Source organism: Carlito syrichta, unplaced genomic scaffold, assembly GCF_000164805.1.
Source record: "Carlito syrichta isolate Samal-C Ts95f unplaced genomic scaffold, Tarsius_syrichta-2.0.1 Scaffold305705, whole genome shotgun sequence".
NCBI classification, from domain to species: Eukaryota; Metazoa; Chordata; class Mammalia; order Primates; family Tarsiidae; genus Carlito; species Carlito syrichta.
The window spans coordinates 140,459-158,166 of NW_007249801.1; the positions used below are offsets into that span (position 1 = coordinate 140,459).

The window sequence follows — 17,708 nt, forward strand, 5'->3', positions numbered from 1 at the left end:
CAAGGCAAATATACCTTGCTGTGGGGGTGGATTGGTCATATCAGAAATACACATAGCGGGGGGGGGTCACATTTAATAGCGGCAAGTCTTCATTGTCTAATTACCTGCGTGTCTTTATCAGTCCATCCATCCTCTCACCTAGCCAACATCCCAGAAAAATATAGAGAACGCCTGCCAAATGCATTAAGGGAATTTGGGCAGACCCACCTAGTTCCTCTCACATCCTTTTTGGTCGGAGATCAGGCAATGGCTGTATGTGTCTTGATCCTGTGTATATAAGTCCCTCATAGCACCTGTCCGGCTTCTGCCAGGCCTTGGATCCAGTCGGGCGGAAGTGGCAACCAGTAGATCCCTTAGAGAAATATCATAGCTCTGAGGACTCCGCAAGAGGAGGAGGGAGGGCATGTCCAGTTGCCTCTTCTCACCAGAGCTGTGGCTGTGGGGGTAGCACACCCTGGGCAGGGAAGGATTCTCTGAAAAGGCAAGGTCATGGGCATCAACAATTTGTGCTGCTGGGTTCAGCACAAATTCCTGGTGAAGGCCACCTCCCACTGGGGTCCCTTGCCTAGAACTGGCTGAAGCTCTCTGATTCAGAATCAGCCACTGCTCCCTTCCTCCAAATAGTTTTTCTTCCCTGTTTTTTCTTTTCTTCCAAGTTGGAGTCTCACTCTGTCGCCCAGACTAGAGTGCAGTGGCTACTCTCGGCCACCGCAGCCTCGACCTGCTAGGCTCCGGCGATCCTTCCCACCTCGGCCTTCCAAGTAGCTGGAACTATAGGCGCGTGCTACCACGCCAGGCTAATTTTTGATTTATTGTAGAGATGAGGTCTCGCCAAGTTGCCCGGGTGGGTCTTTAACTCACGGGCTCAGGCAGTCCACTTACCTCAGCTTCCCAAAGCGCGGGATTACAGGCTGAGCCCCCGAACCCGGCTCTGTTTTTTCATATTTAGTGTCCCTAACTGGTACAGACTCAGCCAAATGAACCTCCCCGAATGAGAACCAGGAAATGAAGCAGGGACTTAGACATAGAGTTCTATTTTCTCTTTTTTAATCTTCCCAGTCAGACTGGAGACTCCTGAAGGACATGGACTATGTCTCCACCATCAGACTGAGGTCTCCTTGAGGGCAGGGGCTATATTTCCCCTCCCCAGAATGAGGCTCCTCAAAGATCAGGATTGGTTCGTTGGTCCCTCTGCCCCCTAAGCTCCTGGCACTCACGTGACTGGTTACTCAGCACCCGCATGGAGTTGGAGTGAGCTGGGAACAAGGAGAGCTTCGCCCTCAGCTGAACCTTGGTAAATAACTCCGACGTCAGATGCTGCTTCTTCACGTCACGCTTCAGCAAAGTCCAGCTCGGATTCTGACCCCCCAAGAAGCTCTGGGATTTTGTAGGCAGAGAAAACTTTAATATTTTCTCCTGGATGAGCTGTTGGGGGATCAGCTGCTGCTTGAATTTGAAGGGGACTACCCCGTCCATCTCTGGGCTACTGCACTCAGATCCAGTGGTCATGGTCAGGGTTGGCAGAGACTCTGGGGAGGTTTTGACCTGGGTGATGGATTCTGGGGAGGTTTCTGCTGAGATAAATGGCTGGAAGAGAAGACAGTCCAAAATGAGGTTGTGGAAAGCATAGGGCTCCTTCCTATACTGTTCTTTATTAAAACAGATTAAAAGCTGGGCTCATTAGCTGCAAGAAAGATTAGGTTAGAATAGTTTCCTGGTTGAGTGTGGTGGCTCATGCCTATAATCCTAAAGTGTGAGACCAAAGTGGGAGGATCACTTAAATCCAGGAATTTGGAACCAGCCTTGGCAACAAAGCAAGACCCCGCTTCTGCAAAAAATGTAAAAATTAGCTGCGTGCGATGGTGTGCCCCTGTAGTCCCAGCTACTTGGGAAGCTAAGGAGGGAGGATGGCTTGAGCCCAGGAGTTCAAGGCTGCAGTAAGCTGTGATTGTGCCATTGCAGTCCAGGCTGGGTGACAGAGGGATACTCTGTCTCAAAAAAAAAAAAAAAAAAAGAAGAAGAAGAAGAAAGAGGTCAGGCTCAGAGGCTCTGCTTGTAATCCCAGCACTTTGGGAGACCAAGGTGAGTGAATTGCCTGAGCCCGCAGGTTCTAGATCAACTCAGGCAACTTGATGAGACCTCATCTCTACAATAAATAAAAAATTAGCCGGGCATTGGTAGCGCACCTGTAGTTCCAGCTTGAAAGGCTGAGGCGGAGGGATTGCCGGAACCCAGCAGGTTGACACTGGGGTGACTGTGAGTGTGCCACTGCACTCCAGCCTGGGCAACAGAGTGAGACTCCAACTCAAAAAAAAAAAAAAAGGCAAGGAAGAAAGAAAGAAAAAATAGTTTCCTAACCATGAATTGGTTAAACACTAAGGCAAAGATGGTAGAGGGGCCTATGACTTCCTCTCAAACTCTTTAAACATGAGAGATTATAAATATTAGAAGATGGTATTTAGAGATGTTGGTATATTTTATAGCAATTAGACTGACAAAAGTTAGAAAACTAGATAATTCCAGTGTTGGTGGGCAGACAGAGGAACAGGAATCCTCTGTTCCTGAGAATATCAACTGGTATAACCATTCTGAACCATCCAGAAATACTTAGCAAAGTAAGACTACAAATACCCTGTGACTTAACCTTTCTGCTGCTAAGTATATAACTAAACAAGTTTTTAGACAGTGGTTTTTGTTTGTTTGTTTGTTTTTGAGTTGGAATCTCACTCTGTCGCCAAGACTGACGTGCAGTGGCACGCTCATGGCCATCACAGCCTCGACCTGTTGGGCTCAGGTGATCCTTCCACCTCAGCCTTCCAAATATAGCTGGAACTACAGGCATGCACCATCATGCCCAGCTAATTTTTCTTGATTTATTGTAGAAATGAGGTCTTGCCAAGTTGCCCAGGCTGTCTTGAACCCATGGGTTCAGGCAATTCTCTCACTTCGGCCTCCCAAAGTGCTGTGATTATAGGCATGAGCCACCATGCCTGGCCAATAGCTGTTTATTTTATTTTATTTTTTTTGAGTCAGAGTCTCACTCTGTCACCCAGACTGGAGTGCAGTGGTACCCTCACGGCTACTGCAGATTTGACCTGCTGGGCTCAGGAGATTCTTCTGCCTCAGCCTTCTAAGTAGCTGGAACTACCAGAGCATACCACCACACCCAGCAAATTTTTTTATTTAATATAGAGACAAGGTCTCGCCAAGTTGCTCAGGTTGGTCTTGAACCCTTGGGCTCAGGTAATCCTCTAGCCTCTGCTTCCCAAAGTGCTGGGATTATAGGTGTGAACCACCATGCCTAGCCTAGATAGCTGTTTAAAAACATATAGCCTGGGCAGCGAGACCTCATCTCTACAATAAATCAAAAAATCAGCCGGGCATGGTAGCGCATGCCTGTAATTCTGGCTACTTGGAAGGCTGAGGGGGAAGGATCACCGGAGCCCAGCAAGTCGGGGCTGCGGTGGCCGGGAGCGGCCACTACACTCCAGTCTGGGCGACAGAGTGAGACTCCAACTCAAAAAAAAAAAAAAAAAAAAAAAAATATATATATATACACACACACATCAATGTTTACAGAAACATTATGCACAATAGCCAAAAGGTAGAGAAAAATTAAATGTCCATCAACAGATGAATGGATAAATAAAATGTGGTATATACACATACACATATATATAATGGAATATTATTCAGCCTTTGAAAAGAAGAAAATTCTGATACATGCTAAAACACGAATGAGCCTTGAAAGCATCATACTAAGTAAAATAAGCCAGATACAAAAGTACAAGTATTATGATTCCACTAAGATGAGGCACCTAAAACAGTCAATTCATAGAGAAAGAAAGTAGAACAGAGGTCACCAGGGGCTGAGGGGAGGAGAGAATGAAGAGTTACATTTAATGGGTCTAGAATTGCTGTTTAGAGCGATGAAAAGTTCTGGAAATGGATAGTGATGATAGTTGCACAAATCTGTGACTATCCTTAATGCCACTGAATTATACACTTGCAAATGGTTAAAATAATAAATTTTGTGTTACGTACATTTTATCATAATAAACAAATAGAGGGATGTTCACTGCAGCATTATGTGAAGTGGGGAGAATTGAAAGCAGCCTGCATGTTCATACCTTGGAGAACAAATAGGGTGAAATGGATAGTTGAAACCTATTCTTGGGGGGCGGGGAGGAACTGCACTTGATGAGATTTGCAGCTTTGCAGCTTTTTGTCCAAGGACACCCACAATCCACATGGCGTGCGTGGGCAGCAGAAAACCACAGCCTTACTGGGTAGAGGTGTCAAAAGACAGAGTTTGAGGCAGTCAGAGAAGCCAGAGAGATAGGGCATACATTGTGAAAGGGGGAAATTCTCTTGTGTGCAGTTTGGCTGACGGATGAACTACACATGCTGGGAATGGGGCAGTAGAGGATCCCAGGGGACCCAATAAAAAAATAGCACTGGAGGCTGAAAAAACATAACTACATGAGATTTCAATTGCTGCTGACCACAGTATATTTAGAATTTGAAGATAATGGATTGCCCACATGAAAATTACTCTTTGTGCGCCTATGTTCCCAGTTACTTGGAAGGCTGAGGCAGAAGGATTGCCTGAGCCCAGCAGGTTGAGGCTGCGGTAGCAATGAGTGTGCCACTGCACTGCAGCCTGGGCAACAGAGTGAGACTCTGACTCAAAAAAACAAAAATAACAACAACAGCAAAAAAAAACCCACGAAAATTACTCTTTAGAGGAACAAATAGAATTCAGAGATCCTACAATGAATCACTGCATCACACATAATTCACAATGTCTAGCATCCAATATAAAACCACTAGATATGTCAAAAACCCAAAACAAAAACAGAAAAATGTAATCCACATTCAAGAGAAGTAGTCAACAGAAACTGACTCTGCGATGACCCAAATGTTGGTCCATTAGCAGACAAGGACTTTAAAGCAGGCATTAAAAATATGGCCAAGGAATTAAAGGAAGACAAGCACGAGAAATTTAAAAAGTTGGAAATCTCAGCAGAGAAACGGAAACTATAATAAAGAACTGAGTTGTACTTCCAGAGTTCCTAGGTACAATAATTGAAATAAAAAATTAACTGAATGGGCTAAATGGCAAATAAAAGAGTTAGTGAGTTTGAAGATAGAGCAATAGAGATGATTCTCTTCTGAAAACAAGATTGAAAAAAAAGTAGAACCTAAGAAATCTGTAAGATAATGTTATGTGATTTGGCATATATGTTGTTGAAGGTCCAGGAGAAGAAAAACAAAATAAGACAGAAAAAATTTTTGAATAATGGCCATAAACATCTCAAATTTGGTGAAGGACCTCAACTTACAAAACCAACAAGCTCAAGAGTCTTAAATAAGATAAACACAAATAAAACCACACCCAAACACATCATAGTCAAATTGCTGATATATAAAGATAAGGAGATCAGCAAGAGAAAAATGACATCTTATATGTACGGAACAAAGTGATTAATATAGTTGACTACTCATTTAAAAAAGAAGACCAGAAGATAATGAAATACCATCTTTTTTTTTTGAGTCAGAGTCTCTCTCTGTTGCCCAGGCTGGAGTATATTGGCATGCACACAGCCACCATGCCCAGCTAATTTTTTGATTTATTGTAGAGATGAGGGCTCTCGACCCGATGGGCTCAGGTGATCCTTCCACCTCAGCCTTCCAAGTAGCTGGAGCCATAGGCATGCACCAGCATGCCCAGCTAATTTTTTGATTTATTGTAGAGACGAGGTCTCGCCATGTTGCTCAGGCTGGTCTCGGACTTCTGAGGTCAGGCACTCCTCTTGCCTCTGCCTCCCAAAGAAACAAATCCCTAGAACAATCACTAAAAAAAAAAATCAGAAAGTAATAACTAAAAAGGCAATAGTGGAATTAAGACTAACAAATAATCAATATTTAATTAACCCAAAAGAAGGCAGAAAAGGAAGAATACAAAAAAAGGTCAAAAATAGAAGAGATGAATAGAAAACAAATAAAATTCCATCCCTAAAAAGTCAATTAAGCCGAACTCGGTGGCTCAGCCTGTAATCCCACGCCTTGGGAGGCTGAGGTGAGTGGATTGCCTGAGCCCACGGGTTCGAGACCCGCCTGGGCAACTTGGGGACACCTCATCTCTACAATAAATCAAAAAAGTAGCCAGGCGTGGTAGCGCACACCTGTAGTTCCAGCTACTAGGAAGGCTGAGGCAGAAGGATTACCAGAGCCCAGCAGGTCGAGGCTGCAGTGGCCGGGAGCGTGCCACTGCACTCCAGTCTGGGCAACAGAGTGAGACTCCAACTCAAAAAAATAAAAATAAAAATAGTTAATTAAATTAATAATAATATTAAATGAAAATGGAGTAAACATTCCAATTAAAGGGCAGAAGTGTCACACTGTACAAGAAAGCAAGACCTTGGGATGTTCACTGCAGCATTATGTGAAGTGAGGAGAACTGAAGACAGCCTGCATGTCTTGAAGAATGGACAGAGTGAAACAGGTAGTTGAAACCTATTCTTGGGAAAAAAGGAACTGTTCTTGATGAGATTTACAGCTTGCAGCTTTTTGTCCAAGGATACCCACAATCTACATGGAGTGGGCAGCAGAAAACCACAGCCTTACTGGCTAGAGGTGTCAAAAGATAGAGTCTGAGGTAGTCAGAGAAGCTAGAGAGACAGGGCATAAATTGTCTAAAGAGAGGCCTTTTAAATACCCAAAAACTCGCCAGGCTCAGTGGCTCAGCCTGTAATCCCAGTGCTTTGGGAGGCTGAGGTGAGTGGATTGCCTGAGCCTGCGGGTTCGAGACAAGCCTGGGCAACTTGGCGAGACCTCATCTTTACAATAAATCAAAAAATTAGCCAGACATGGTGGTGTGTGCCTGTAGTTCCAGCTACTTGGAAGGCCAAGGTGGAAGGATCACCAGAGCCCAGCAGGTCAAGGCTGCAGTGGCCAGGAGCATGCCACTGCCCTCCAGCCTGGGCGATGGAGTGAGCCTCCAACTCAAAAAAAAAAGAAAAAAAAAAAAGTACCCAAAAACTGTAGGATACATTCTTTTCATGGAACATTCACAAAGATAAATCATTTGCTGGACTGTAAAACAAGTCTTGATAAATTTTAAAAGACGAAAATTTACAAAGTATGTACACTAATCACAAAGGAGTTAAATTAGAAACTAATAACAATATAATATTTAGAAAATATTATTAAAATAAAACAATACACTTTTAGATACCATGGGTTAAAAGTAAAATCACAAGGGAAATTAGAAAGTATTTCAAACCAAATGAAAACTAAAACGCAACATATCAAAATTTGTGGTATGCAAGCAAATTAGTGTTTATACACTTGTATTAGAAAGGAAGAAAGGTTTAAAATAAATAATCTGACGTTTCATTTTAAGAAGCCAGAAAAAAGAGATCAAATTAAACTAAAATTAATAGAAAGAAGGAAATAACACAGACAATAGTGAAAATCAATGAAATAGAAAACAGCCAGATGTGGTGGCACGTGCTTATAGTCCCAGCTACTTGGAAGGCTGAGGCAGGAGGATTGTTGAACCAAGATCAAGTCCAGTCTAGGCAACATCTCAAAACAGAAACAAAAACTTGGAACAACTGGAACTCTCATACATTGCAGGTTGAAATGTACACTTTGGATAAAGGTTTTGGGGTTTCTTTTTTTTTGAGTTGGAGTCTCACTCTGTCTCCCGGGCTGGAATGCAATGGCACACTCACAGTCACTGCAGCCTCGACCTGCTGAGCTCAGGCAATCCTTCCACCTCAGCCTTTCAAGTAGCTGGAACTACAGGCATGCACTACCATGCCCAGCTTATTTTTTGATTTATTGTAGAGATGAGATTTCACCAAGTTGCCCAGGCTGGTCTGGAACCCCTGAGCTCAGGCAATCCTCTCGCCTCAGCCTCCCAAAGTGCTGGAATTACAGGCTTGAGCCATGGCACCCGGCCTTGGAGTTTCTTACAAAGCTGCACCTAGACTTATCCTTTGAGACCCAGCAATCCTTCTCCTAGGCAGATATCAAAGAGAAATGAAAATATATGTCCACAAAAAGAGTTGCACAGGAATGTTCATAGCTTTAATGACAAAAGCAAAAACAAATAAATAAAAAGCTGGGAACAATCCAAAAGTCCATAACAGCAGAATGAATAAACAAACTACAGTATATTTGTACGATGGAATGCAATTCAGCAATAAAAAGGAATGAACTACCGATATAGACAACATGGATGAATGTCAGAGAGACAACATCGAGTTAAAGAAGCCAAACACAGAAGAATGTACACTATAGTATTTCTTTTACATAAACTTGTAGGACAGGCAAAACTAATCCAATGTTTAAAAAGTCAGAGAATTCAGGATGGTAAATGTCTCAGGGGGGGTTGAGGGTGGGGAAAACTGTCTAGGAAGAGACAGAAAGGAACTTTCTAGAGATATCAAAATGCTCTATGTCGTGATAGGTATGCGAGTTACAAGGGTATATTTGTCAAAATTATAGTTAAGATTTGAGTATTTCCATGCATGTAAAATTTTTAATTGACATATACTGTTTGTACATATTTATGGGGTACTTGCGATATTTTGTTACATACAGTGCATGTAAATTTAATCTTAAGGAAAAGCAGTTTCAATAATAAAAAAACAAAAAGACAAAGAATGAGACATGTAACTGAATCACACTTAAATAAAATTTTTTTTTTGAGTTGGGGTCTCACTCTGTCGCCCAGACTGGAGTGCAGTGGCACACTCCCAGCCACCGCAGCCTCAACCTGCTGGGCTCTGCCTTCCAAGTAGCTGGAACTACAGGTGTGTGCTACCAGGCCCGGCTAATTTTTGATTTATTGTAGAGATGAGGTCTTGCCAAGTGGCCCAGGTGAGTCTCAAACCTGTGGGTTCAGGCAAGCCACTCATCTCGGCCTCCCAAAGCACTGGGAATACAGGCTGAGCCACTGAGCCCGGCACTTAAATAAATTTAAAAAGTTTGTCTGTTTTTTCTTTTCTTTTTTTCTCTTATTTATTTTATGAACACTCGTGCCAAGGACTTTCAACAAGTATTAACCCTGCTATGGTCTGAAGAGTTATCTCCCCAAAATTCATATTTTGAGGTCCTAACCTCCAAGATGATGGCAGTAAAAAATAAGGGCTTTGGGAGACGACAAGGTGATGAGGCTTTATGAATGAATGGGACGAGTGTACTTATGAAAGAAGCCTAGAGAACTATCTAGTCCCCTCCACCATGTGAGGACACAGCAAGAAGCTGCCATACATTAGGAATGAGTCTCTGCTGGTGCCTTGAACTTGGACTTCTCAGTTTCTGGAACTGTGAGAAACAAATGTCTGTTGTTTAAAAGCTATCCAGTGTAAGGTATCTTATTATAGCAGACAAACCCCTTGTCAGATAGATGGTTTGCAAATATTTCCTCCCATTGAGTAGGTTGCCTTTTCACTCTGTTGCTTTTGCTGCACAGAAGTTTTCAGTGTGATGTGGTCCCATTGGTTTACTTTTGTTTTTGTTGCCTGTGCTCTTGGTGTCATACCCAAGAAATCATTGTCAGGTTAGACGCAGTGGCTCATGTCTATAATCCCAGCACTCTGGGAGGTGGAGGCAAGAGGATTGCCTGAGCCTATGGGTTCAAGGCCAGCCTGGGCAACTTGGCAAGGCTTCATATCTACAAAAAATAATCTAGGTGTGGTGGTGCATGTCTGTACTTCCAGCTACTTGGAAGGTTGAGGTGAAAGTATCATCTGAGCCCATCAGGTCAAGGCTGCGGTGGCTGTGAGTGTGCCACTGTACTCCAGTCTAGGTGACAGAGTGAGACTTCAACTCAAAAACAAAAAACAAACAAAAAAAAAACAGGGCCAGGCTCGGTGTCTCAGCCTGTAATCCCAGCACTTTGGGAGACTGAGGCCAGAGGACTGCCTGAGCCTGCAAGTTCGAGACCAGCCTGGGCAACTTGGTGAGACCTCGTCTCTACAATAAATCAAAAATTAGCCAGGCATGGTAGGGCATGCCTATAGTTCCAGCTACTTGAAAGGCTGAGGTGGAAGGATCGCCAGCACCCCAGCAGGTTGATGAGGTTGATGAGAGAGGCCATGAGTGCGCCACTGCACTCCAGCCTGGGCAACAGAGTGAGACTCCAACTCAAAAATAAAAACAAAAGAAATCAATGTCAAATCCAATGTCATGATGCTCCAAAGCATACTCTCTTAAAGGTGATTTTCAAGCTATGGTTTGTAAACCTATTAGTAAATCCTGAAGTTAATCTAGTGGGTTTTAACCAGTAATTTTTAAATAATAGGACAGGATAACACAAAATAGAAAATATGGAATGAGTTGTTGTACGTAGTATGGCAAAGCATTGTTTTAGAAACATTTTCCCATTTGTATGAGTATGTGATGAATTGTGAAATAAAATAGTTTTTTTTTTTACTGGGGACTATGGTTAAAAATGTTGAAAGACATTGCACTATTTTCTACTGCTCTTGGGCCAAGCAAAGACCCAACAGTGCAGAAGACTTTTCCAGTGGTTACAAGAGTCGTCATACAGCCCTTGGTGGCCTCCACGTGAGGAACACAGAGACCTGTGCTGGAACACAGTACCACATTCATGTGGCCACCTCATTCCTGCAAAACAGAGAATCAGCTGCCACACTGAATTAATATCTTTAATTTGAATTTTATTGGTGTTATTTGTTTTATTTTAGTTCCATAGTTGCACAAGAGCTCTAAGTATAAAGATTTTATATCTGTCTTATGCTTGTATATATTTATACAAGTAATTTACGTCTACGATGGGGGTCTGAGAGAGTTTTCTTTCCTTCAAAAGGTGTTCATATATCAACAGAGTTTGAGCAACACTGGGTAGTGTACTGAGTTCAAAGGTGGATCCCCAAAATTCATGTCCACCCAGAACCTCTCAGAATGTGACCTTATTTGGAAATAGAGTTTGCGGGTATAATTAGTCAGGTTAAGATGAGATAAGATCAGGTTGGGCACAGTAGCTCACACCTATAATCCCAGCATTTTGGAAGGCCCAGGTCGTAGTCCAAGAGTTCAAGACCAGCCTGAGCAACATAGCAAGACCTTGTCTCTGCAAAAACAAAAAAATTGGCCAGACATGATTGTGTGTGCCTGTAGTTCCAGCTACTTTGGGAGGCTGAGGCAGAAGGATTGCCTGAGCCTAGGAGGCCGATGCTGCAGTGAGCCATGATTGTGCCACTGCACTCTATCCAGTTTGAGTAATAGTCAGAACCTGACTCAAAAAAAAAAATTAGGATTAGGGTGGACCTAAATCCAGTGACTGGTTTCTTTTTTCTTTTTTTTTTTTGAGTTGGAGTATCACTCTGTCGCCCAGACTGGAGTGCAGTGGCCACTCCCGGTCACCGCAGCCTCAACCTGCTGGGCTCTGGCAATCTTTCCGCCTCAGCCTTCCAAGGAGCTGGAACTACAGGTGCACGCTACCGCGCCCAGCTGATTTTTGATTTATTGTAGAGATGAGGTCTTGCCAAGTTGCCCGGGCAGGTCTCGAACCTACGGGCTCAGGCAATCCACTCACCTCAGCCTTCCAAAGTGTGGGATTACAGGCTGAGCCACCGAGCCCGGCTTGGTTTCTTTATAAGATGGCCATGTGAAGAGACACAAGGAGAAACACAGGGAAGGCCATGTGACAGTAGAGGGAGAGATTGGAGTCACATTGCCACAAGCCAAAGAATGCCAAGGATTGCTGGCAACCACCAGAACCCAGCAAGAAGGAAGAGAGTCCTTCCTCCAGGACTTTCAGATAGAGCCTGGTCCTGCTGACACCTGATTTCAGAGTTCTAACCTCCAGAACTGGGAGAGAATAAAGTTGTTGTTTGAAGCCAGTGAGTTTGTGGCAATTTGCCACAGCAGCCCTAGGAAACTACTACAGGTGGTAATCTGTCTCAGAAGAGGGGAACTCACATGAGAGCCCTCCTAAAAGTCGTCCCAGGCCTATCCTTCTTCAGGTATGCCATTCTACAACAGCAGGTATACTAGGGCTTCACAAGTGGAGAAACTGAGGCCCAGGGAGGCTCCATGGCTCATTCAAAGAATCACAGCAAGTCAGGATTAGAGAAAGGACTAGAAAGCCAGGGTCTTTTTTTGTTGTTTCTTTTTGTTGAGAAAACAGGACTTCATGAGAGGACAGAAAAGCTCCCACAGGGGGAGGGGACCTGAGGTGGTTGCCCAAAAGCTAGACTCTTAACACTCCCTCCCAGAACTTGGCCCTCTACTCACCACAGTGCCAGCAAATATGTTCACTGCGTAGGCAGACTTGGCCTCCCTGACTCTGGAGTTAGCTGTACCAAGTTTCAGCACAGAACAGATGAGGTCGGGTACAGAGCTGTAGTGCCTCACAGACACAGGTTTGCAGGGAATGGGTCCAGCCTCCTTCTTGGGAAACTCCGGGTCGGAGCCGCTGTCTGCTTCACTTTTCTTTTCAACTCTGACTCTCAAGAGCAAGTCAGGAGTGCAGGGTACTAATGTCAATGGCCGGAAGTACTAGGGAGGAGGAGAAAACCAAACACACAGCCCGTGGGAACCCAGCTCGATCCACTTCCAGATTCATCTGCACCCAGAGGTAGGTGCAAAGGAGATGAGGAGGAGGAAAGCAGTCAGTAGAAAAGCCTCTTTACTCTGGGGCTCTTAACTCAGGGTTCTGGGACCCTTAAAGGGCTCACAGATGGCATCAGAGGGCCTTTGAGCCACTTGAAACTGCAGGGTTGGGTACCTGCAGAATGAACATTTGTATACCTAACCCTGAACTGTACCCCACATCTTTAAAATTAAAAAACTATATATACTGCAGGGCTTGTTTTTGTTTTTGTTTTGAGTTGGAGTCTCACTCTGTTACCCAGGCTGCAGTGCAATGGCATGCTCGTGGCCACCGCAGACTCAACCTGCTGGGCTCAGGTGATCCTTCCGCCTCAGCCTTCCAAGTAGCTGGAACTATAGGCATGTGCCACCAAGGCACGGCTAGTTTTTTTATTTATTGTAGAGATAAGGTCTCACCAAGTTGCCCAGGCTGGTCTTGAACCCATGAGCTCAGGCAATCCTCTCATCTCTGTCTCCCAAAGTTCTAGTATTATAGTCATGAGCCACCGTGCCCAGCCAAAACTGCAGCTTTAACATTGTGTGTTTTTTTACTTTATGGCAAGAGATTCCATATCTTTGATTAGCTTCTCAGAGGCTCTGTGACCCTAACAAAGTTTTAGAAAAATAGGCAGGGCGCAGTGGCTCACACCTGTCATCCCAGCACTTTGAGAGGCCAAGGAAGGAGGACTGCTTGAGACCAGAAGTTTGAGTTCAGCCTAGACAACATAGCAAGACCCTGTCCCTACAAGAAATAAAAAAATTAGTAGGGCATGGGGGTGCATGCCTGTAGTTCCAACTACTTGGGAGGCTGAGGCGAGAGGATTGCTTGAGTTCAGAAGTTCAAGGCTACGGTGAGCCATGATCATGCCACTGCACTCCAGCATGGATGACAGAGTGAGCCCCTGACTCAAAAATACAAATAACGACAAAGCCCTGCTCTAAACCTGTCCTTTCAGGAGGGTCTTTAAGATAATGAGATGGACTGGAAAGTCAGATGAATCTTTCCACTGAGCTAGAAGAGAGCACTAGGCAGAGGGGGGAAATTCAAAAGCTTAGACCACAGGCCAACTGGACAGCAGATGCAGGGCTAGGGCTGCCTGGCACTTTGCACAGAGCGCAGGCTGTTAGGACCCAGGTGTGGTCAATATCTCTGGTAATGTTCGAGAGTCCTGCCTTCCGGTGACCTGCTGGAGGAGGACATTCCAACCCAAGGTAGAACTGAGGACCAGGAGCACAAGCTGGGGTCCACTCCCTGCCCAGAGCGCACACTCAGCCTCCCAGCACGCCGGGCTGCCCTTCCTTCTACTGGAGGAAGCAGGAAGGACAGACCAGTGAGTCCTCTACTACCTGGACACTAAAGATGGGGGGGTCCTGTGTGCCTTTGGGGCTCCCCACTGCTGTCCAGCCCTCCACACAGCCCTTCAGTATGTCTGGGCTCGGAGCATTGGTCTCTTCAGCATCCCCCCACAGATGGGCCCCAGCCGGGGGAGGGTAATGAGTGGGGATGCTCCCCGCCCATCGGGGTTTACTTGTTTGGGGGCGGCCTTGTGTTTCTGCCGTTGCTTCTGTTGCTGGCTCCTCACACTCTTGCCCCGCGCTCGCTCCCTGGCCGATTCTCCCGGCATCTCCATCTTCTTCTCTTTCGTTCGGAAGGGCTTTTTCTCTTGCCTTTTTCTCAGTTCCTGGATCTGCCGCCTGCCCATCGGGGAACGAGTGAGTGTCACGGGACCTGGGGATGGGCTGTGCAGGCGGGCATTCTCCTTGAGAGAGGGACAAGACTGGGTGAAGAGGCGGGGTGCTCCATGTCTCCTCCCTCAGTGTGTCCGGTCTGCACACGTGACTCAAGATCAAAAGGCAGGTATGGAGGAGAGAGTCACCCGACCATGCCACCCCCAGTCTGGGGACTAGCATCCCAAGAGAGATGCACAGTAAAGGGGCTACACCCCACCCCACTACTCCCTTGTCTCCTCTCTCTTCCCAGTATGCCCCTTGCCATTCATTGTGCGTGCTGGGAAGAGGTCTGGGTAGGAGGCTAAAGCCAGGGCCTCCCATGTGGGGCTGTTTCATATGCTGGGCCTCTCTGGCCAATGAAACCGGAGAGTAATCAAAAGCTGATATACCAGGGGTGCCAAAAAAATGTATACACATCTTAAGAGATGTTATCTGTGTATTACTTTTAGTTCACCATAATAGGAAGTGTCTGGACACTGATGGTAACCACTCTGAACATCTCTTGTAATTGCAGAAGTTAAACATGACTTGTATTCGTCTTTATCAGTATGTAGTAAGTATTACAATTTTAATACAGTTTTTTCCTTTCTTAAAATGTGTATACATTGACATAATAAGTGTTCAGTAAACATTTGTTGACTGAAAAAAACATGTATATGTGTTTTGGGTACCCTTTATATATACTCTACTGGAAAGAATTCAGAGTCAGAAGTCAGGGACACAGGGTGGTTCTTCTGTCATCGTCTTCCTGTATGATCCCTTTTCTGCTCTGACCTCTCCTTCCTAAAATGAGGTGCTGGGAGAGGAATGAATGGGGGAATGAGTCCTTCCAGTTCTTAGAGTTTATGCCTGCATGAATCACGAGGAAACTCCGATTCATTCAGGGTAGGTATCCTGGTGTGGGGTGGAGATGGCTATCTCAGGGTGAGTTTCCAGAAATAGTCACCCTCTACAACCCACGCTAGGGAATCTTCCAATTCCTGTTTTTGTTTTGTTTTTCAATTCCTGGTCCTTGTGTGATTAGAACAAATGTTCCCCTGGCAACTTCAAAGTTGGGGACTGAAGCTCTGACACTCTTCCTGCCACCCCAGGCCAGTCAGCCAGCAGGTCGACCACAATCCCCAGAACACCCTGCCCACCTCATCCTGGGAGTCTTCCTACCGGGTATATACCTCCCGAGCCCTGGAAGCAGCAGTATTCTGGAAGAGGGAGTTGTTATCCTGGAAAAACTTCTCATACTTCTCCGAATTCAGACCCGGATAAATCAGTCGGAAGCCCCCACAATTCTCCTTCTCGTATTTCTCCGTTTTCTTTAACTGCATGGCCTGGAAGCCCTTGGCTTCCTCTACCCTGTTGAGAAGCAGAACACAGGACTGCAGTTAAGTCTTCTCGGGACAAAGCCTCGAAGGGACGTGTCCGAGCTGGATGTCATCTAAGGCCAGATGGAGGCCTTGCACACAATAGCAGTCAGTCAGTATTTGCTACATAAAAGCATGAATGTTTCCTTGAAAGGAGATTCTAGCCCTCTGGAGACCGCCATGTCATAATGCACTAAGAGGTGGTTAGAACAGTCTTCCTAACAGCTCACCAAATTCTCTCCTGTTACAAGTAAATCCCGTTTTCCCCTCAGCTTCGTTCTGGCGAGGCAGACTGTCGCCACCTTCCCATTCATAACCCTGATTAGCCTTCTCTGGAGAATGGCAGCTTGTGCTTTGCTAAATTTGAGGGCTTCTTGGAGGGGCTGGAGGAGCTTTTATGAGCTGTAATGATCTCACTCTTCCTCACAGCCCCCTGGGGAAGTGGAGGTCAGGTAGGGAGGAATGATAAGCCCCTTTTCACAGCAGGGAAACCAAGAACCGTGGAGATATCCGGAATCAAGTAATGAGGACAGTGATTCAGAGGAGGCCCTTAACATGATGGCTGATTCTTAATACCACACTGCCTTTTTCTCGAGGAGTTTAGCGATGGCAGAACACAGCAGAAGGCATCCTGGAATCCCAGGCGTAGACCCACTGGGTTCTGGGTCCAGACCTGTCATTTACCAGCAAGGTGACCTGGACAAGTCGGTTCTCCTTCCAGAGTCTTGGTCTTCTTGGCTTCCAGAATAGAAACACACAACACCCCCCGCCACCTTCCTTTCCACTCCTTACAAGGAAGACAGTACTAGTGCCTGAGGAACAGTGCCGCCCAAATGTCAGTGCTACTTACTGTATCAGTTCCAGAAGCACAATCCCAAAGGATTAGGATGGCTCTGCTCATGAGGAGGGCAGGGGGCTGTAGTGGGGTCTGAAGGGTAACAAAAGCGTCTCCTTGACAGAGGCTTGGAGTTTGCTGACACTAGACTCACTCTGCAGAACAGACGCCCAGTTACAAGGCAAATGCTGTCCAGTAAGAAGCAGGAAGACCCTAGTTCCTGCCAACACAGGAACATGGGGTAGGACAGTCATATCTTTCTTTTTTTTCTTTCTTTTTTCATGCTGGAGTCTCACTCTGTCACTCAGGCTGGAGTGTAGTGGCATGCTCACGGCCACCCCAGCGTCAACCTGCTGGGCTCCAGTAACCCTTCCGCCTTAGCCTTCCAAGTACGTGGAACTATAGGTACATGCTATCACGCCCAACTAATTTTTTGATTTATTGTAGAGATGAGGTCTTGCCAAGTGGCTCAGGCTGTTCTCAAACCCATGGACTCAGGCAATTTTCTTGCCCTGACCTCCCAAAGTGCTGAGATTACAGACTTGAGCCACTGTGCCCAGCCCAAATTTTTCTTTTTAGCAAAAATTTTAAAATGGCTTTATTTATTGATGTATTTATTTGAGTTGGAGGTCTCACTCTGTTGCCCAAGCTGGAGTGTAGTGGCACAATCATGGCTCACCGCAGCCTCGACCTCCTGGGCTCAGGTGATCCTCTCACTTCAGCCTCCTGAGTAGCTGGGACTACAGGCATGTGCCACCACACCCGTATAATTTTTCTTATTTTTTGTAGAGATGCGGTTTCACTATGTTACCTATGCTGGGGTTTTATTTTTTCTATTGGTAATTCTTTTTTTTTTTTTTTTTTTTTGGGTTGGCGTCTCACTCTGTCGCCCCAGCTGGAATGCAGTGGCACACTCCCAGTCACCGCAGCCTCAACCTGCTGGGCTCCGGTGATCCTTCTGCCTCAGCCTTCCAAGTAGCTGGAACTACAGGCGCGCGCTATCACGCCCAGCTAATTTTTTTATTTATTGTAGAGATAAGGTCTCACCAAGTTGCCCAGGCGGGTTTCGAATCCGCAGGCTCAGGCAATCCACTCACCTCAGTCTCCCAAAGCACGGGATTACAGGCTGAGCTACCGAGCCTGGCTCT

At 45.5% G+C, this 17,708-nt stretch overlaps 1 protein-coding gene across 1 annotated transcript in view; it reads right to left on the minus strand.

Annotated features, from left to right (window-relative positions):
- Positions 1-207: 207 nt before the first annotated feature.
- TTLL6 (tubulin tyrosine ligase like 6) overlaps positions 208-17,708 on the minus strand; it is a 34,534-nt gene continuing 17,033 nt past the window's right edge. Inside the window, 5 exon segments of the mRNA XM_008062443.2 lie at positions 208-473; positions 1,218-1,587; positions 12,280-12,543; positions 14,166-14,331; positions 15,529-15,717. Of these exon segments, the coding sequence (XP_008060634.1) occupies positions 208-473; positions 1,218-1,587; positions 12,280-12,543; positions 14,166-14,331; positions 15,529-15,717 (1,255 nt within the window).